The sequence below is a fragment of the Hemitrygon akajei genome, chromosome 10 (genome assembly GCF_048418815.1).
Source record: "Hemitrygon akajei chromosome 10, sHemAka1.3, whole genome shotgun sequence".
NCBI classification, from domain to species: domain Eukaryota; kingdom Metazoa; phylum Chordata; class Chondrichthyes; order Myliobatiformes; family Dasyatidae; genus Hemitrygon; species Hemitrygon akajei.
The window spans coordinates 49,601,581-49,621,743 of NC_133133.1; the positions used below are offsets into that span (position 1 = coordinate 49,601,581).

Genomic DNA, 20,163 nt, shown 5'->3' on the forward strand with positions numbered 1-20,163 from the left:
GGTCTGCGTGATTGAGGAAATAACTGAGTGAGAATCAACATATAAAATAACTATAAGAATCTTGGATGGGGAGAAGATAACTATGGCATAGTTTTCCATGAGACCTTCCGGCCGTCCTGAATCTTTAAGTCTTCATGGAGCTGTCCTCCATTGTTTAGTAGCCTACTGGTTTCTCTGTAGTGCTTTATAACTTTTTACCACAAGTCTGAAAAGCTCACAGTCCAACCTGTTTCTGACAGTCTTTGACCCCAACGTCACCTGGTAGACTCCCTATTCTTAATCCCTGTACAAGCAAGTTTGAACTATTTGCAGTTTGACTGCTCATTAATAGCTAGAAACCCCTTCTTGAAAAGAACGTCTTGAGAACATTGAAACCAAACCTTCCGAGATCTCCCACTGATGGATTTTATGATTCTAAAACATTTTTGTAGTTTTCATTTTTTGATCTCACTTTTTTTTTTACATTTGCCTACTTATGGAAAGAGTAAATAAGTATACTCCCCAAAGAATGCTAGCTGCAGAGGCGGCGATAAGATAAGAGCGTGTACAAAACTTCAAAAATGTGAAGGTCAGACTATAAAATAGAGAAAATAATAAAGTGAAGTAACAAATAACTAGACAGAATGTCAATTACGTACAAGGGATTGGTGGAGGATATCAAAAGAAGTTAGGAGAGGTTAAAACCTTTGTCACTATAGCAAAATAATTATAATATGTGAAAGTCCTAAATACAGAACCGCTCACTTTGAGAAAGAAAAAACGGAGTTTGAAAACAAGGAATAGAGCTGATTCAAAGCTCCTTTGATAATTGGAAATGACAAGGAACAAATCATCTTGGCCGCGAGTTGCCAGGTAAGAGCAAAGAGAAACAGACACAAGGAGCGGATGGAAGTAAAACTTCTTAACAGCATACAAGAGAAAAAGAGTAATACCAGTCGCTTCGAGGGTTACAAATAAAATCTCAAAGAACACCGTGATTATAATTTTTGTTAAGCATTGTTTTTTTGTAGTGCATGTAAATAATCCAACAAACTTGTTGCGCCCGTGACTCGTATACCCGAATACGGGGTGATTTGTTTATAAGTACAAATAAATCACTTTAAAGCTAATTCTGAAACCTCATAGTTGGCAAAGCCTTATGGAAAACACCGATTTTATCACTGGAACCGAGTGTGTATTAGATTTGAACCCAGCACCAAGTACTGTTTTCATTATTAAAAACATGAAATCAATATTAGTTCTTTTTCAAGCAATACCTTTTTCTCTGTCGTTTTCCTAATTTGAATGAAAGGGCGGAAAGAGGAGAGATCACCATGGTAGAATGAAGCATTGACATCCACAGCCCAGGCTGACATCATCTCCATTTTCCCTAATCATCGGAGTATTCATTTCACGTTCCAACATGTCATTTCTCTTATAGAAAGCTATAATTAAAAAGTAATAACACTTTCGTGTAATTTTAATCCCAGTCGTCACTGTGATTTAAATAGTGCTCACAATTTCCAAATGCATTTTTAAAAAAAACTTAATTAGCTGATACAAATGAAGATACTTTCTCCTTGCAGTCCTGTAGAAGATGTGAAGTGTATTGTTGGAAAAGCACAACAAGAAAGAATGTAACACTTTATAATACCTAAATGTCAGAACATTCCAGGGCTTCTCTCATCTCATTCTGAGTCGGAGTGTAATTTTGCCACTCATTGAATTGGATGTGCCTTTTCAGCACCTGCCTTTCTCGGGTTGGGGACACACGGAATCCGAGACGTGAATTAGGTAATCATCCCGATTAGGTAACTTACAATGCCAGTGAAAATACTATTTTCTTATGACAGAGCCACTGAATAATTTGGAAACAAAATATCAAGTACATATTTCAATAATTAAAAATTAAACAATTAATTGAAGCATAGAGAGAATTTATATTTAAGGCCACGGAGGAAGGAGCCGCAGTAAATACACAGCTAGCTTTAAAGTCCCCTGCAAGTGACTGAGTGTCTGTCGGCTTGCCGTGCGAGCTGTGCTTTGTCTCGTTGCCAGTGCTCTGCCTCCATCACTGCGTCAATTTCAGCTGATCAATTACTGCGTGGCCCCATTAATCAGCACAAAAAAAAAACAACGCGCCGAGAGCAAGAGGGGGATAAAGGAGCAGCCTTCTGAGATTATTCCCAGTTTCATCATCAACCCTATTCTGAGCACACAGGTTGAAGCAGTAATACACAAGGATCGCCCCCATTGTAAGGATGTTGATGGATACAATCTCAGCCTGCGGCCAAATGTTCCACATTTAATTTTTCATGAGAATTTTTTTGACACCCAATTCTATTTTATTGATGGATGTGGGCTCCCTTTTCTCCTAAGTAAGAGAAAAACAATAATTTTCTGAAGATTTGTTCCACTTTTGTTAACACAAAGAGGATTCCAATATGGCAAATCGACTAACGGCGAATGGCGAGACCCGGAGCTACACATCTAAGAAGGCGTCCAGGGACTACGAATCGTCTTTGGAACTCTCGGTGCAAGCGCGGATTTTTAAAATTATTGTAATCGGGGACTCCAATGTCGGTAAGACGTGCCTGACCTTCAGATTCTGCGGAGGGACGTTTCCCGATAAGACCGAAGCCACCATAGGGGTGGATTTCCGAGAGAAACCCGTGACTATAGAAGGAGAAACGATCAAGGTAACCAGCAATGTAATAAATTGTCCAAGGTTGGTTATGATTAATTAAAGCTTTTTCTTGCATCTGCAAGTTTTATACTCCATGATGGAACAGTATTCACTAACCCAGTCCCAGTATTCTTGCATTAATGACCATGTCAATCGCTGGTAGGTACACCAGCTTTCCTAGGAATAGTTACATTTCCGTCCTCTCCTAAAATATGGGAGGGTGATTGGGCCTATTCGATGTTCGGACACTGAGAGTGGAACCCCAACTGTGGGAAGTTAAACCTACCAATGGTACCTCAACCTTTCTAAATGCTCCAACACGCTGTGCATAGCAGGTGTTGATTGTCTGCTGAAATATGGAGAGTATGTCAACTACGTCTGCATTCCCTATTTTTCTTCCAAGGTTCCCAGGACAATGCCCTGCTGAAAATACCACATCGGATTTTCAGTGTTGCATCTACTTTACACCACAGGTGCAACTTGATAGCAGGAGCCCATTTACCCTGAACAGTAATTCATATCCTGAGCAAATTAATTCATGAGACCTCTTAACTAATCAGGATTAGTGATCAAACTAATCAGAAATTCTGTGAAACATGTTCTATCTGTAACTTGATCAGCCTGGCGGGAAATCTTTTGGGGGGGGGGGGGGGGAGGGAGAGAGGCCTTCCCTCGTTTTCTTCCCTCACTTCCAACTCCATTCAAAACTGATAAAACTAACTGCAGACCAATAACTGGCTTGTGCGTCAGATCCATTAGTTTAAACTGGTGAGAAACTTCAGACTGCAAAAAAATGTTGTTTTACCTTGAGGATAGTGGATTAGATGATGACATTTGGAAAAATAGTTTATAAGAAAGAGATGTGACATTCCAGGATAACAGAGAGGGATACTGTATGTGTTTGATTTAGTCAGTCCCCGGATGAGGACCAGAATCCTGTAAGTAGATTAACAAAATAAGCAATTAGTGTTAGAGCAAAACTCAAGGATTCATTTGACCATAATATCATAAATATTTACCATGGGAAGTTAATAACTTCTATGTGCTTAGCACCATCAAACACTCATGTAAAAAATGAAAATAATATCTGGGTTGACTCAACTCAAATATTATTTACCACAATTTTGATAAAGTGCAAAGCTTTTTTCTACTATAAATCAGTGGAATACAAGTCAAAGAAGGTCAAACTGAAACTATCCTATCTTAGTGTCAAACAGCGCGTAGTACATTACAGCAATAGTTTGTTTACTGAGGCAAAAGAACATTTCCAGTGAGGAGACATTACTGACGAGGCATGATTTATAATATCAGGGTCCTGAGTTCTGAAGAAAACCAAGAACAAGGACCCTCTTTATTCTTGATGAGATGGATCAAAGATAATGGAAATATGAAAAATAATACAATATGAACATTATTTAAAATTAAGATACTGTGACAGAACATCGGCATCTGGTTCCAAATGGAGGGCAACTTTAATTCTGCTGCTAAGAAGTTCTCATGTGGCAAGTATACAAAACCAACTAACAAATACTTTGGGTACATCATATAGACTCAACTTGTAGTTTCTTCACAGATGTCAATTTCAGCAGATTTAACAAAACCAGGAAGAACCTGACTAGTAAGTCAGGCAGCATCTGTGGAGGGAGAAGTGGCTGTCATCTTGGGTTGATGACCTTCATTGATGTGAAGTGTTTACTCAGTTTCTTTCTCCACATGTGATCTGCTGTCCTTCCAGCTTTTCTGTTTTCTATTTCAGGTTTTCAGCATTTATTGTTATTTTTCTTTTGAATAAATTAACTACATTGATAAATAAATAATCTTAAATTTTTACTCAATGGCAAAAATAATAAAGGTTCCTTAAAGATATTGTTTGCATCACTGGAATGAATATTAGTAAATTAGTTTTTGTTTTTAAAACATAAACACCATTTGTCAAAAGAATGGTATATACATAATAATAGTATATAATATGGTATATCTATTAAACTGTAATGTTGTGCATTAGGTGACTCATATGGGAAAACACTATTTGATTACCTAATGCAAAACTACAGTAGCTTATTTTCTTTAAATAGTTAACATCTTTGTTTCTTCAGTGGCATGTCTGTATAGGATTTAACACTGTTATAGATTCATCTCAGTATAAAAGATATTGTCAACTGTAACACATTGTACTTTCCTGGATTTTCCCCTACCTGCTTCTCTTTGAAATAGATTTTATTTATAAAACCACCATCTTGCAGAAGTGAATATTACAAGCATTTAGGCCATTAAAGTGAGAGTTTGCAGTTTTTAAAAAAATCAGCATTTGATACATGTTCAGAGACTATGAGAGGTCACAAGACAGTAATCAGGACTGGGAGCTCATGTTGTGAGTTACTTTCCAAAATTACGAGATATCATGGGGACAATTGTTTTCCCCTTTAGTTTATCTTATTGTTGATCAGCTAAAATTTTAAATTAGAGATCAAACTATGCTCATCTCCTGTAATGTCTGTGGCTCATATGGGTGAATTCAGTAATTCTCAGTGTAATTTTTAAAGGAAATGAGTGGTGAATTGGATATGAAAACTCTAAATGCATGATTTTACGCAATGGTGTTCTGGCATTTTGGACTATCAGTTGAATATCATTGTTCATGGTCTACTCTAACCAGTCTACTGGCATAGATAATGAGGAGAAATTCATACATGTCTCTACTTACTATTCTAATTGAGGCAATAGTCATTGCCTACCAGGAGCACATTGGATTTGAGGATGCTGTCATCTACCTGCTGAACACAGCCTACTCCCTTTTGGATAAGTAGGACAGCACTGTGAGGATCGTGATTCTGTTGATATCTCGAGTGCCTTCAATACCATACAGCCCTCATTGCTGGAGGAAAAGCTTTGTTCAATGCAGGTTGGCACTTATATTGTATCCTGGATTTTGGACTTCCTCGCAGATTGTGTGGCTTCAGAGCTGTGTGTCAGACATGGGGCCCCACCATGGCTGCCTTCTGATTACCCTGTATACCTCAGACTTTAGATACAACACTGAGTTATGTCATCTGCTGAAATTCTCTGATGACTCAGTAATAGTTGGGTGTTTTAAGGAAGGACAGGAGGATGAATATAGGGCCCTGGTGGAGGACTTTGTCAAATGGTGCAAGCAGAATTATTTGTAGTTCAACATCAGTAAGACAAAGGAGATGATGGACTTCAGGAAGACTAAGCCTGCAAAGCTCCCTGTTACTATTGATGGTGAGGACATGGATGTGGTGAGGACCTACAAGTAACTGGGGGTGCACCTAGACGACAGACTTGAGTGGAGAACCAACACAGTGGCTGCGTTCAAGAAGGGCCAGAGTCGCCTCTACTTCTTGAGGAGTCTGAGGTCCTTTGGGGTATGCAGGCCTCTCCTTCACATTCTACCAGTTCGTGGTTGCCAGTACAACCTTCTATGCACTGGTGTGCCGGGGCAATGGCATCAACATGGGTGATGCCAACAGGCTCAATAAACTGATTAGAAAGGCTGGCTCCATTATAGGAGTCAAGCTGGACACACTGGAGACTGTGCTAGACTAAATGGTCCTCTGGAAAATCCTGGCAATTCTGGACAATGTTTCTCACTCTCTGCATGCCACCTTACTGAACAGAGGAGCACTTGTAGTAATAGACTAAGACAACTGCACTGCTCCAAAGAGTGCTATATGATGTCATTCTTACTCATATGGCCTATTCTTGGCCATAAGGCTCTATAATGAATCAGCCTATAGCTGGGGAAGTGTTGACCCTCTCCTGTTAGATTTTTTAAGGTAACTTATTGTTTATTTATTCCTATTGTTTCTTTTCTAGTATTGTATATCTGTGCACTTGTAATGCAACTGTGATACTGTAATTTCCTTTGGGATCAATAAAGTACCTATCTATCTAGTTATTTATCCTGTTATTTGTTGACATATGTCTACAATAAAGATTTTATCTTTTTTTTCAGTATGCATTGTGCCATAATGTTCATGGGAAGATAATCTGGGAAAAAAATTAGATTCTGGTATCAGAGGGATCAATTATGGTGAGACTTTAAGAAGGGATTGGAGTATGATTCACAGCCCCCTCTCTGTCAGAACATTTGCTTTTTCTTTACGATCCTTGTTATGATTTTGTCCAGTCTTATGTAAGTCTTCAGTGGAAACAATAGCCAGACCTTAGAGTGGAGCTGAGAATGTAATTTTGATGTGCTGACTGGAGGTTACACTCAAGTTAAGTAACAGTTCCTATTGTGGAAAAGTCTGTAAACGGTTCAAGAGTTCAAATAGCAGAACATTTATGAAGAACTTTTCATAGAATCACAGGATTGTTACTGCACGTACAAAAATTATGTAGTTTCTTTAGAGTATTTGCTAGTACCTAGAAGAGCAATGTCATCAGTTCTATTTCCTTACTCTTTTCCCAGAACTCTGCACATTATTTTCCCTCAAGTATTATCCAATTTCCTCATGGAAGCCCTAGTTGATTTTATTGCTGCTACCTTACAGGCACTGAGTTGCAGATCAAAATTATTGTCTGCATTTTAAAACAAAAGCTTTTTCTTCATGGCCAAAATCTTATTTTTGTGTCCACAGCCGGAGTCATCTCTTAATGTGAACAGCTTCTCCCCATTTAGTCAGTGCTGGCTAGTCATGGTCTGTTTTGTAATTATTTGATTTGATTAATGAATGCATAAAATTTCATTAAGTAGATGAATTGCAACAAAATATTTCCAAGTAAAACAAAATAGATTTAACTGGTTCTAGACTACCAGAAAAAATCAGGTGGAACAGTTTAGTGAAGAACATTTTACTAAGGAAACTGGCATGGAGTCAATGGAAATAAGGCAAGCAAGTAGTGAGGTCATGGAACCTATACAGATTGAAGAGGAGGAGGTGCTTGCTATCTTGAGGCAAATCAGAGTAGATAAATCCCCAGGACCTGTCAGGGTATTCCCTTGGACCTTGAAGGAGATTAGTGTTGAAATTGCAGGGGCCCTGGCAGATATATTTAAAATGTTGGTATCTACGCGTGAGGTGCCGGAGGATTGGAGGATAGCTCATGTTGTTCCGTTGTTTAAAAAAGGCTCTAAAAGTAATCTGGGAAATTATAGGCTGGTAAGTTTGACATCGGTAGTAGGTAAATTATTGGAAGGAGTACTAAGAGATAGGATCTACAAGTACTTAGATAGACAGGGACTTATTAGGGAGAGTCAACATTGCTTTGTGCGTGGTAGGTTGTGTTTGACAAATCTATTGGAGTTTTTCAAGAAGGTTACAAGAAAAGTGGATGAAGGGAAGGCAGTGGATGTTGTCTACATGGACTTCAGTAAGGCCTTTGACAAGGTCCAGCATGGGAGGTTAGTTAGGAAGATTCAGTCGCTAGGTGTACATGGTGAGGTAGTAAATTGGATTAGACATTGGCTCAATGGGAGAAGTCAGAGAGTGGTAGTGGAGGATTGCTTCTCTGAGTGGAGGCCTATGACTAGTGGTGTGCCACAGGGATCAGTGCTGGGCCCATTGTTATTTGTCATCTATATCAATGATCTGGATGATAATGTGGTAAATTGAATCAGCAAATTTGCTGATGATACTGTGGTGAACTACATATACCTGTCTGGACACGCCCCCTGCTGACTGCTCCTGTGGCCCCTCCCACAGACCCCGGTATAAAGGCGATTGAGGCCTGAGCCCGGCCCTCAGTCTCCAGGATGTAGTATGGTGGTCAACTACTGCTTGTTCTTTCTTCCAGTCAATAAAAGCCGATATCTCGCCTTCACGTCTCAGAGAGTTATTGATGGTGCATCAGATACAAAGATTGGAGGTGTAGTGGACAGTGAGGAAGGTTTTCAAAGTTAGCAGAGGGATTTAGACCAGCTGGAAAAATGGGCTGAAAAATGACAGATGGTGTTTAATACAGACGTGCGAGGTATTGCACTTTGGAAGGAAAAACCAAGGTAGAACATACAAGTAAATGGTAGGGCACTGAGGAGTGCAGTAGAACAGAGGGATCTGGGAATACAGATACAAAATTCCCTAAAAGTGGCATCACGGGTAGATAGGGTAGTAAAGAGAGCTTTTGGTACATGTGCCTTTATAAATCAAAGTATTGAGTATAAGAGTTGGAATGTAATGGTGAGGTTGTATAAGGTATTAGTGAGGCTGAATTTGGAGTATTGTGTGCAGTTTTGGTCACTGAATTACAGGAAGGATATTAATAAGGTTGAAAGAGTGCAGAGAAGGTTTACAAGGATGTTGCTGGGACTTGAGAAACTGAGTTACAGAGAAAGGTTGAATAGGTTAGGACTATTCCCTGGCGTGTAGAAGAATGAGGGGAGATTTGATAAAGGTATATAAAATTATGATGGGTATAGATAGTGTGAATATAAGCAGGCTTTTTCCACTGAGGCTAGGGGAGAAAAAAAAGAGGACATGGGTTAAGGATGAAGGGGGAAAAGTTTAAAGGGAATATTGGAGGGGGGGCTTCTTCACACAGAGAGTGGTGGGAGTGTGGAATGAGCTGCCAGATGAAGTTGTAAATGCGGGCTCACTTTTAACATTTAAGAAAAACTTGGACGGGTACATGGATGAGAGGGGTATGGAGGGATATGGTCCAGGTGCAGGTCAGTGAGACTAGGTGGAAAAATGGTTCGGCACAGCCAAGAAGGGCCAAAAGGCCTGTTTCTGTGCTGTAATGTTCTGTGGTTTTATGGAAGAGATAATCTGGTAGAATACGTTGTTTGAGAAAACCATTAAACTAAATAAGCTGTACGGACTTCCACAAATTGTTACAAATGGTGATCCCAAGTTGGCTTCAAACCATTCCCATTTCCTGTTCTTTTCAGAATCAGAATCATGTTAATTGTCACTGACTTTTTGTTTAAAAAAAACTGTCAATTGGCTGCAGCAGTACAGCACAAAGACAAACTGACTGCAAATTACAGAATAGAAAAAATAAATCGTACAAAAATAAAAGACATAACAGTGTTCATGGGTTCATGGCCAATTCAGAGGGGAATCAGTTGTTCTTAAATCATTGTGGTTCCTGTACCTCCTCCCTGATGGTAGTAAAGAAAAGAGGGCATGTCTCAGAATGACATGGGTCCTTAGTGATGGATGATGCCTTCCTAATGGACGATTGTGGGTATGGTTGTGCTTGTGATGGAGCTGGCTGAATCTACAACCCTCTGGGCCTATTGAGATTGTGTTTGTTGGAGCCTCCTTATCAGGCTGTAATGCAACTGGTCAGAGAGCTCTCCACAGAACATCTTTAAGGATTTGCAAGAGCCTTTGTTGAAGTATCAAATCTCCTCAAGCTCCTAATGAGGTTTTGTACATTAACTTTGGAGAACAACTTGAAACATAGAGTACAGAGATGAGAAATTCTTTCAAGCAACAAAAGCTATATAAAATAAAATCCTAATAGTTATGAAACATTTTAAATGTCTATGCTTAGTGGCATACTTACTCAGCAGTTGTAATTAAATGAAAATCAATTTAGTTAATTTATCATTATTCCTTGGCTGAGGGACAGGCTGAAACTCTCTGGGTATTCTCTTTCATTCAACAGTAATGAGCAAGTTTGGTTAAGTGGAAGATTTTCCTTTTATACAGGAAAGCATCTGACCTTGTGTTTGCCTCATGATATAGCAATTTTTCTAATGATATTGCAGATGTAACAGAAAATGTATGGGTATTTCCACTAGAAAATGCACTGAAGGCACTTTTATATTAATGAACATTTCATGTGCACAGTATTCCTCACTAAGAATTCAATTGCCTGTTGTTTTATTCTGTTTTGAGTTTTAACAATTTCATAAAGCGAGGTTTGGTGTGATGATATATTAACCGTTTGGCCATAACAAATGGACTCCACAAGACTCTAAGCAGATGTGATGTGCTTTCCTAGGGGAAAGGGTAAATTGTTGGTTGTTGTCGCAGGGAGAAGCTGGAGCTTGCCAAGAACCAGTATTTGATAACAGACGGTACAGCCGCAGTGGTATACAGTAATTAGGTGGAGGCTAAACAACAAAATGGTTTTATTAAAATCATGCTGTTCTTTTAGCTTCAGAAAAACTGAAATATGTAGAATTTTTTGTGAGATACTCTGTGAAGGAAATGTGTGAAAGATCTTACATTTTAGGGAGATGGAAAATTGAATACAAAATAATAAAGAATTTTTCCAATACCTCCCAGAAATTCTGGAATAAGTAAATAAAGTAAATAAATAAGTAAACAAAGTAAACAAAGTCATTCACCTCTTATTGGAAGTATCTCTGAAGATTACTGGCAGAAATGGCTTTGAAGAAATGGTGATTTGAAAGATTGATGGATGTAATCCCAGTCATCGGACATCATTTAAAGACAAAGTATATTTATTTGTGATGTTGCATTAATTTGGTAGAAAATAGTCTTATTTTTAGCCATTTTTTATACACACACTTCAATTCCTCTTAATCTCTTAGCGCTCCTCTCTACACTGGCACGAGAAAGGTTGCCACTTATGTTGCCAGCACTAATTTTCCTTGGCTCTTGAGGTTATTGTTGATGGTGCCTGCAGATCAGAACAGGGCAGCAGCAAGTTTTATGAAAGGAATGGCTTTGTAGAATGAAGACTGACTTTCCCAGCATTCCAAGTGACAGAGAAACCATTCTGTCTCTGGTTAATTGCAGACCACCTGAATTTGAGCGGAACACAGGACAGCGATAGAGGGAGAGACCAGTGCCAGCCCACCCTCGTGCTGTATCCCCTGGATGTAAATTGCATTTACATTAACCATCTATTACATTTAATAACAAAAGCTGATCATTTTAAATGCAGTTTCCTGTGTTTTGCAGAGAAGTTAGTGAGTGGGTTGACAGCTGCTTTAGAGTACAGAATATATGCTGGGTTTGCTGTAATTCATAAATTCAAACCCTTAAATATTTATTCGCTATATATTCAGTTTCAATTCAAAGTTACTGACTAGTGTTGCTAACTCCCAACTACTTTGCATTACATTATAAAGTAAATTCAAATATTGAGTTTCAGGATGATAACAGTTTGTTTAGTGAACAGAGGAAGGTTGAGATTACCTCAAGATGCTGTTGAATTTATTCTGGGTAATTCGAACAATGCATTTTGTATTATGGACACAACATTCCTGCAGTATCACAAATTGCATTTACATTGCAGGTTTAAGAGTGAACTGCATCCTGAGGTCCCGAACAATATACCACTGGGCAAAAATGGTTACTAAGCACAATATGAGTCACAAGATGGTTTCCAGAGAATTTACTTCCTCACCAAGAAATTGTTTCTTACCATTTGCTGATGCAACATAAACACAGGGCAACACATCACTGCTGGTCACAGTGGAGCAGTGTCAGATGGGTCATGGTACTGAAACACTCTAGTGTGAATTCACTTACGGACTTTTACTTCCAGGCTGTAAAGATATTATAAATTTAGGAGCCTTCTCAAACTCTTTCAGTAGGGTGGCGATCCTAAGTGGATGCTTGTTAAACTGAAGCTGATGAACCTCTGTGACTTTGCTGGTTTGGATCTTGGGCCTGGCAGCAGAACAAGATGAGTGTTAAGTGTGAAATGTTAGAGAAACACAGTGAACATACTTCAATAGAAATCAGGAAAAACATGAAATGAGCTAATTTGCAAAAGGTGTGACATATATGTATTGAATATTTTCTTAATAATACACTGGATAATTTCCCGTAACATGTCAAGATATCAAATCCTCACAACATGACAGTTGTATAAATTTAGTGGCTGTTTGATCATAGCACCAAATAAGATGAACTAAATAACTATATTTTAAGTAATTGGGTTCTTTAGGGCAGCTGAAGCATACGCCAGCTGCATATCTGGTAATTATTAATAAACTTCCGACCAAACAAGATCTTCTGAGATCCATAGCAACTTTGTTGCATTGCAGAAACTTAATGAAAGGTCTGGTGACTATGAGCTTGCAGATACCTGGGACCTTCATTCTCCATGACTGACCTCTGCACCTTCCATCTTTATTCATTTTCAGCAAAGCCAGCAAAAGTTCAAGGAACAATATCCTCACCTTCCATCACAATATTCTTTAGTCCTTGGACTTAATATCATTTTACAATTTCAGGTAACCAGCTCTTCCAGTTTATACCTCAGCTGACCTACCAAACTCTCCCTGCGAGAGCAAGGAATGCTGGGTATGATTGGTGGGGCATGTGGCATCAGTGGACTGGGAGGGGGACAGAATTAATATGGTTGGGTGTATGGAGGAAAACACTGTCCTGGGGAATTAATTCTGCTTCGACATAAGAACATAAGAAATAGGAGCAGGGGTGGGTCATCTGGACCATCAAGCCTGCTCTGCCATAAAATCAGCTGATCTGACCATGGACTCATCTCCACCTACCTGCCTTTTCCCCATAACCCTTAAATCCCCTACTAGTTTCCCCTTAATTCTCTCCTCATGGACAGCTACTTGATCTGCTCAGAATGTTCACTGATTTCTATTTTTTGCTTCTGATTGTCAACATTTTCCAATGCTTTAATTTTTCAGTCCATGGCTTGATTTTACATAACTCTGATTTTCTTCCTTCACAGATGCTGCCTGACCAGCTGGGCATTCCCAGCACTCACTTTGATTTCAGACTTCCTACCGCTGTGCTCTGTATCTCACAGTTACAGCAGGTTCTTTTTTCCCCCCAGTGTCCTCCGTGTTTTCTCTGACCCTCTATTTATGTCTCTTCCAGACAGCATTAGCTGCTGCTAACAAAGCCTTCATCACCCTCCTCTCATGTCATTCACGGTCTCTTCAGCTCCATTCTTTCATATATATTGGATTATTATTCTCACATGTACTGAGATAGTGTAAAAACTTTGTTTTTCATGTCACCTGTACACATCATTTCAAAGCACATGTACATTGAGCAAGAACAAGAGAAAAGCAATAATAGAATGCAAATATAGCGTTCCAAATACAGAGAAAGTGCAATGCGGTACAAGGGCCATGGCGAGGTAGACTGTGAGATCAAGAGTTCTTTAACATAAAGAGGCGCAATTGAGATTCTTATAGCGATGAGCTAGGAGCTCTACCTGAGCCTGGTGTGTGTCTCTTCAAGCTTTTGTATTTTCTGCCTGATGGAAGAAGCGAGGACAGTGAATATCCAGGATGGGAGGGATCTTTAATTATACTGGCTGTGTTTTTGAGGCAGTGACAAGCACAGATGGAGTTTGCAAAAGGAAGCCTATTGTTTTTTATGAAGGACTGGGCTGCATCCACAACAATCTGCAATTTCTTGCGGTCTTGGGAGGAGCATTGCCATACCAAACTGTGATGTGTCTGGATAGGAAGCTTTCTATGGTGCATCTACAGAAATTGGTGAGGGTCAAGAGAGGCATGTTGAACTTGTGTAGAATTCTGAAGAAGTAGAGGAACTGGTGTGTTTTCTTGTTCATATCATTTTTGTGGTTGGAACAGGACAAACTATCGGTGGTTTACACTTGGGAATTAGAAATTTTCAGCCAGCTACACCTTAGCACCATTGATACAGACAGGAACATGTGGTTTGCTCCATTTCTTGAAGTCAATGACCACTCTTTTCCATCTCCCTCTGGTGCTCCCCTCCCTGTTTCTTTCTCCCGAGGCCTCCCGTCCCATGATCCTTTCCCTTCTCCAGCTCTGTATCCCTTTTGCCAATCACCTTTCCAACTCTTAGCTTCACCCCAGCCCCTCCGGTCTTCTCCTATCATTTCGTATTTCCCCCTCCCCCCACTACTTTCAAATCTCTTAGTATCTTTCCTTTCAGTTAGTCCTGACAAAGGGTCTCGGCCCAAAACGTCGACAGTGCTTCTTCCTATAGATGCTGCCTGGCCTGCTGTGTTCCACCAGCATTTCGTGTGCATTGCTTGAATTTCCAGCATCTGCAGATTTCCTCGTGTTTGCTCTTTTGTTTTGCTAGCATTGAGGGAAAGGCTGTTGTCATGACACCCAGATATTCCCTTTTCTTTGCTCCATACTTTGGACTTACAATGTTTATACCAGGCAGTTTCTAAATGTTTCCTGGTTCTGAAAAAGGTTTATTAACTTAAATTGTTAACATTCTTTCTCTGTTCACGTTTGCTAGCTTTTCAGAATTTCCTGTTTTTATTCCAGATTTCTGCGGTTTATTACTTTGCAACTGTCTGGCATGGGTGGGTAATTCACTGCAGTAGGTGTGATTCATTTTGTCACTGAGCTTTTGCATGAGATCAGCTTGCTAAACTTCCAGTGAAACTTACGTTAAATTTTAAATGCAATGTCAACAAATTAGTGATTCAGCATGGCAATAAAATTAATTTTTTAAAAGTTAACTATGTTTTAACAGTCATGTCAACAATCTAGCCACTAACATTCAGCCACCTTTGTTAAATTACTTACAGTATATACTCTTGTGAGTGTGGAGTAGGATATCTATCTTAGTTATATCCTTAATATAGGGAGCAATAGACAATATACTTAACAGAGGTATGGTTAATATTGGGGACTGTGCTAAGATACAGTAAGACTTCAGTTTGTACCTTCAGACCTCTATGCAGGAAGCTTCTTACCCCGACTATTGAAAGAAGTATTGAATATTTGTCCAATAAATCACTTTATCTTTTATAAATACCTACAGATTTGCTTGAATTCTGTATGGAGGATCAAGAAAAGAAAGGCACAGGAGTGAGGAGACAAATAGGATGCTAAATAACCACCTTTCAAACCCATGCAAAACCAGATGGTGGATCCTGACAGGGGCACTATCTAACATGGAAAGCTAACTACAAGATGGTGACATATTTATGCCTTTTTGGACAATGATTTACTTTTATGCAAATTAATTATATCCCCTCTCACTATTACAGGCTACCTTTTCTTTCTCTCTCTCTCTCTCTCTCGCTCTCTCTCTCTCTCTCTCTCTCTCTCTCTCTCTCAGAGAAATAAAGTACATACTTTCATTTGTGGCAAGTGACCCAAAACTGTACTTACTTAACAAGATAATACACAGGAGATGCTGGAGGAACTAATGAAGCATCTATGGAATGAGTCAACAGTCAACAAGCCTTCGTCGGAAATTGGAAAAAGAGATAAGAAGGTGGGGGGAGGGGAGAACAAAGTACAAGGTGGTAGTTGATTGGTGAAATCGGGAGAGGGACAGGGATGAAATAAAAAGCTGGGAAGTCGATTGGTGAAAGAGATAAAGGACTGCAGAAGAGGAAATCTAATAGGAGAGGACAGAAGACCGAGGAAAAAAGGGGAGGAGCACCAGAGGGAGGTGAGGGGCAGGTAAGGAGATAAGTGAGAGAGGGAAATGGGGAGACATTACCAGAAGTATTACTGTGTGTATTACTTTGATTTCCAGCATCTGCAGATTTTCTCTAGTTTGTGATTCGATTATGTAATGATGGAACATTTACTATGTGGTAACATGGTAGTATAGTGGTTAGCATGGCCCTAGTACAGCTCAAGGTGTTCCAGAGTTCAGAGTTTAATTCCAGTGACGTCTGTAAGGATTTGTACATTCTCTCTGTGACTGTGTGGGTTTTCTCCAAGTGCTCCACAGTCCAAGATGTATCGATTAGTAGGTTAATTGGCCATTGTAAATTTTGCTATGATTAGGTTAGTGTTAAATAGATGTGATGTGGCTTGTTGGGCCAGAAGGGCCTGTATGTCTAATTTTAAAAAAAATTATGAGAGCTGTGTGCTGTTCTGGACTTTGTAAACAGAATGCAGACGTTCCAAGGACAGTCGAATGATTCAGTGCCTAGTCAACTACTTGCTAATGCTTCTGCTTACAACAATGCTGCTGTGATGGGAAGGGTTTTTGTGTTTTACTTCACAAAACCTTGAATTCTTTGCATTATGCGTCTTGAGGTTAGAGTTGTCTGATTTCAGAACCAATATAAGACCATAAGACATAGGAACAGAATAAGGTCATCTGGCCCATCAAGTCTGCTCTGCCATTCAGTCATGGCTGATCATTTTTTTAAAATCTCCTCCTCAACCCCAGTTCCCGGCCTTCTCCCTGTAGCCTGTGATGCCATGTCCAATCAAGAAGAATCTATCAATCTCAGCCTTAAATACATCCAACAACCTGGCCTCCACAGCTGCACGTGGCAACAAATTCCACAAATTCACCACCCTTTGGCTAAAGAAATTCCTCCGCATCTTTGTTTTGAAAGGGCACCCCTCTCTCCTGATGCTGTGCCTTCTTGTCCTAGACTGTCCCACCATGGGAAACATCCTGTCCACATCCACCCTGTCTAGGCCTTTCAACGTTCGAAAGGTTTCAATGAGATCCACCCCCATCCTTCTGAATTTCAGCAAGTACAGAGCCAGAGCCATCAAATGTTCCTCGTATGATAACCCTTTCAGACAGACAGACATACTTTATTGATCCCGAGGGAAATTGGGTTTCGTTACAGTCGCACCACCCAAGAATAGTGTAGAAATATAGCAATATAAAACCATTAATAATTAAATAATAATAAGTAAAATTATGCCAAGTGGAAATAAGTCCAGGACCAGCCTATTGGCTCAGGGTGTCTGACATTCTGAGGGAGGAGTTGTAAAGTTTGATGGCCACAGGCAAGAATGACTTCCTATGATGCTCAGTGTTACATCTTAGTGGAATGAGTCTCTGGCTGAATGTACTCCTGTGCCTAACCAGTACATTATGGAGTGGATGGGAGACATTGTCCAAGATGGCATGCAACTTGGACAGCAACCTCTTTTTAGACACCACCGTCAGAGAGTCCAGTTCCACCCCCACAATATCACTGGCCTTACGAATGAGTTTGTTGATTCTGTTGGTGTCTGCTACCCTCAGCCTGCTGCCCCAGCACACAACAGCAAACATGATAGCACTGGCCACCACAGACTCGTAGAACATCCTCAACATCATCCGGCAGATGTTAAAGGACCTCAGTCTCCTCAGGAAGTAGAGACGGCTCTGACCCTTCTTGTAGACAGCCTCAGTGTTCTTTGACCAGTCCAGTTTATTGTCAATTCGTATCCCCAGGTATTTGTAATCCTCCACCATGTCCACACTGACCCCTTGGATGGAAATAGGGGTCACTGGTGCCTTAGCCCTCCTCAGGTCCACCACCAGCTCCTTAGTCTTTTTCACATTAAGCTGCAGATGATTCTGCTCACGTCATGTGACAAAGTTTCCCACTGTAGCCCTGTACTCCGCCTCATCTCCCTTGCTGATGTATCCAACTATGGCAGAGTCATCAGAAAACTTCTGAAGATGGCAAGACTCTGTGCAGTAGTTGAAGTCCAAGGTGTAGATGGTGAAGAGAAAGGGAGCCAGGACAGTCCCCTGTGGAGCCCCAGTTTCATTCCTGAAATCATCCTTGTGAACTCCTCTGGATCCTCTCCAATTCCAGCACATCTTTTCTAAGATGAGGGGCCCAAAACTATTCACAATACTCTACGTGAGGTCTCGCCGGTGCCTTATAAAGCCTCAGCATCACACATCCCTTCTCTTGTATTCTAGACCTCTTGAAATGAATGGTAACATGGCATTTGCCTTCCTCACCACCAACTCAACCTGCAAGTTAACCTTAAAGGTGTTCTGCACAAGAATTCTACAGAATTCTGGAGATTCTATAATGAATTATGAGCTCTGTGCTTCAGCTAAACAAGATATTCCTGGTAGTTCTGTCAGAGGAGAAAATCTGCAGATGCTGGAAATCAAGGTAATACACACAAAATGCTGGAGGAACTTGGCAGACCAGGCAGGGAAAAGAGTAAACAGTCGACATTTTGGGCCAAACCCTTCATCAGGACGTACTGTTGAAGGGTATTGGCCCGAAATGTCAACTGTTTACAATTTTCCATAGATGCTGCATAGCCTGCTGAAATCCTCTTGCATTTTGTGTGTAGTTCTGTCAGAAGAATGCTTTTCAACTGCTATAGATAATGATCAACATTGATTATATGTATTTCTGAACTGCCAGTCGGAGACAAGGTCGTGGTTAGCTGTGAGCTGTATGTGATTAGCTACAGATGTTTCTGATCCCATTGAGTCTTTTGAAAACAGCACTATTTAAGAATTGAAGGGGAACTGCGTTAGGGTGGGGTTGAAAAAATATCTTTGGTAATTGTTGAAGTGAGTTGCTCTGGTGAAAATATCTGGTTTATTGCTTATTTTGATGGTTATGCATGACCAGAATAAAAATCTATATGTAAGTGACTGTCTACATTTCTCATACTGCAGCAGTAAATGCAATGGTATTGAAGCAACAGATCTATCCCATTAATGGAAATGTGAAGATTTACATCGGGATCAGGAAATGAGCTGAACTTGAACTTTCCAACTCCAGCTAAATTAGACCAATTAATATTGGGTCCAGTTGAGATCATTGATTAATGGCCAATTTGATTTTGAAAGTTGTTTCAAAAAAGCAGTGATGGCTTTTTTTTAGCACAAGTCATTTTGGTACTTGTTTATGAAAGTGGTGTTGCATCTCAACCTATCTACAGTGAGATGAGGTAGTTCTATTTAGATTTAAAGGAGTTGCAGTCAATGTCCAATTCTTCTAAGTCTTTTTTGGAGTCTTTAGCAGTATCTATATCATGTTTTCTGTAGAATGTTTGCAAAATTGTTGACAATAAGTCTGTAAGTGGACCACACCTGTACATCAAAGCAATTACCTCCACGTGTCCTCTATAATGACATTGACTTATTCGGAAGTTAACTCCATCCCACGGTTCCATTATCAAAGAGTCATAGCATCACACAGCACAGAAACATGCCTTTCAGCCCACCATTTGTACTCTGACCACTAGGTCTATATTAATTCTATTTGCCAGCATTTAGTCCTTGGGCTACCATGTACTTGTAATGCAAGTGCTCATCCAGATAGTCTTTAAATGTATTGTGTTTACTGTGGAGTACCCATCTCCACCACAGTCCCAGGCAGTGGTTTCTGGTTTGCAATCATACTTTACATGATTGCAGTCAAGAACTACTTACTCCTCTAAATCTAAGCTTGTGCCTGTTTTCTTAGACGCCTCTGTCACAGAGTGAACATTTTTTAACTATTACCTTACATATGCTTCTCAAAGTTTGTACACCTCTGCTGAGCTCCCCACCTGCACCCACTTTCATTAGTCAAGGCATTGATTATAAGCATCCTGTATGTTTTCGTCACCAGGTTATCTAGCTGTGTTGCCACACAATGGCTCTCTGATAATGAACTGTGTGATGGGATGACTGCTAAATACATTGATGTTTTAACAGACAGCAAGTAGAGTTAGTAACTTGACGTGCCCATTGTTGCATGAATGAGGTCACAGGAGAAAATTACTGGTAGATACAAAGCAGCTTCTTTATTTGACCAAACGAGGTACAGCAGGCACCATGTATGGCATCCGTTAGTCTCACGAGACTATGGACCAGCGCCTGGAAAGTCTTCTCCAGGGCGCAGGCCTGGGCAAGGTTGTATGGAAGACCAGCAGTAGCCCATGCTGC

General features: G+C 40.0%; 1 protein-coding gene across 1 annotated transcript in view; it reads left to right on the plus strand.

The window, feature by feature from the left end:
• Positions 1-1,971: 1,971 nt before the first annotated feature.
• The window catches only part of rab33a (RAB33A, member RAS oncogene family), a 28,724-nt gene continuing 10,532 nt past the window's right edge, over positions 1,972-20,163 (plus strand). The window contains exon 1 of the mRNA XM_073058246.1: positions 1,972-2,678. Coding sequence (XP_072914347.1) covers positions 2,424-2,678 — 255 coding nt within the window. The 5' untranslated portion in view covers positions 1,972-2,423. The remainder of the gene's footprint in view (positions 2,679-20,163) is intronic.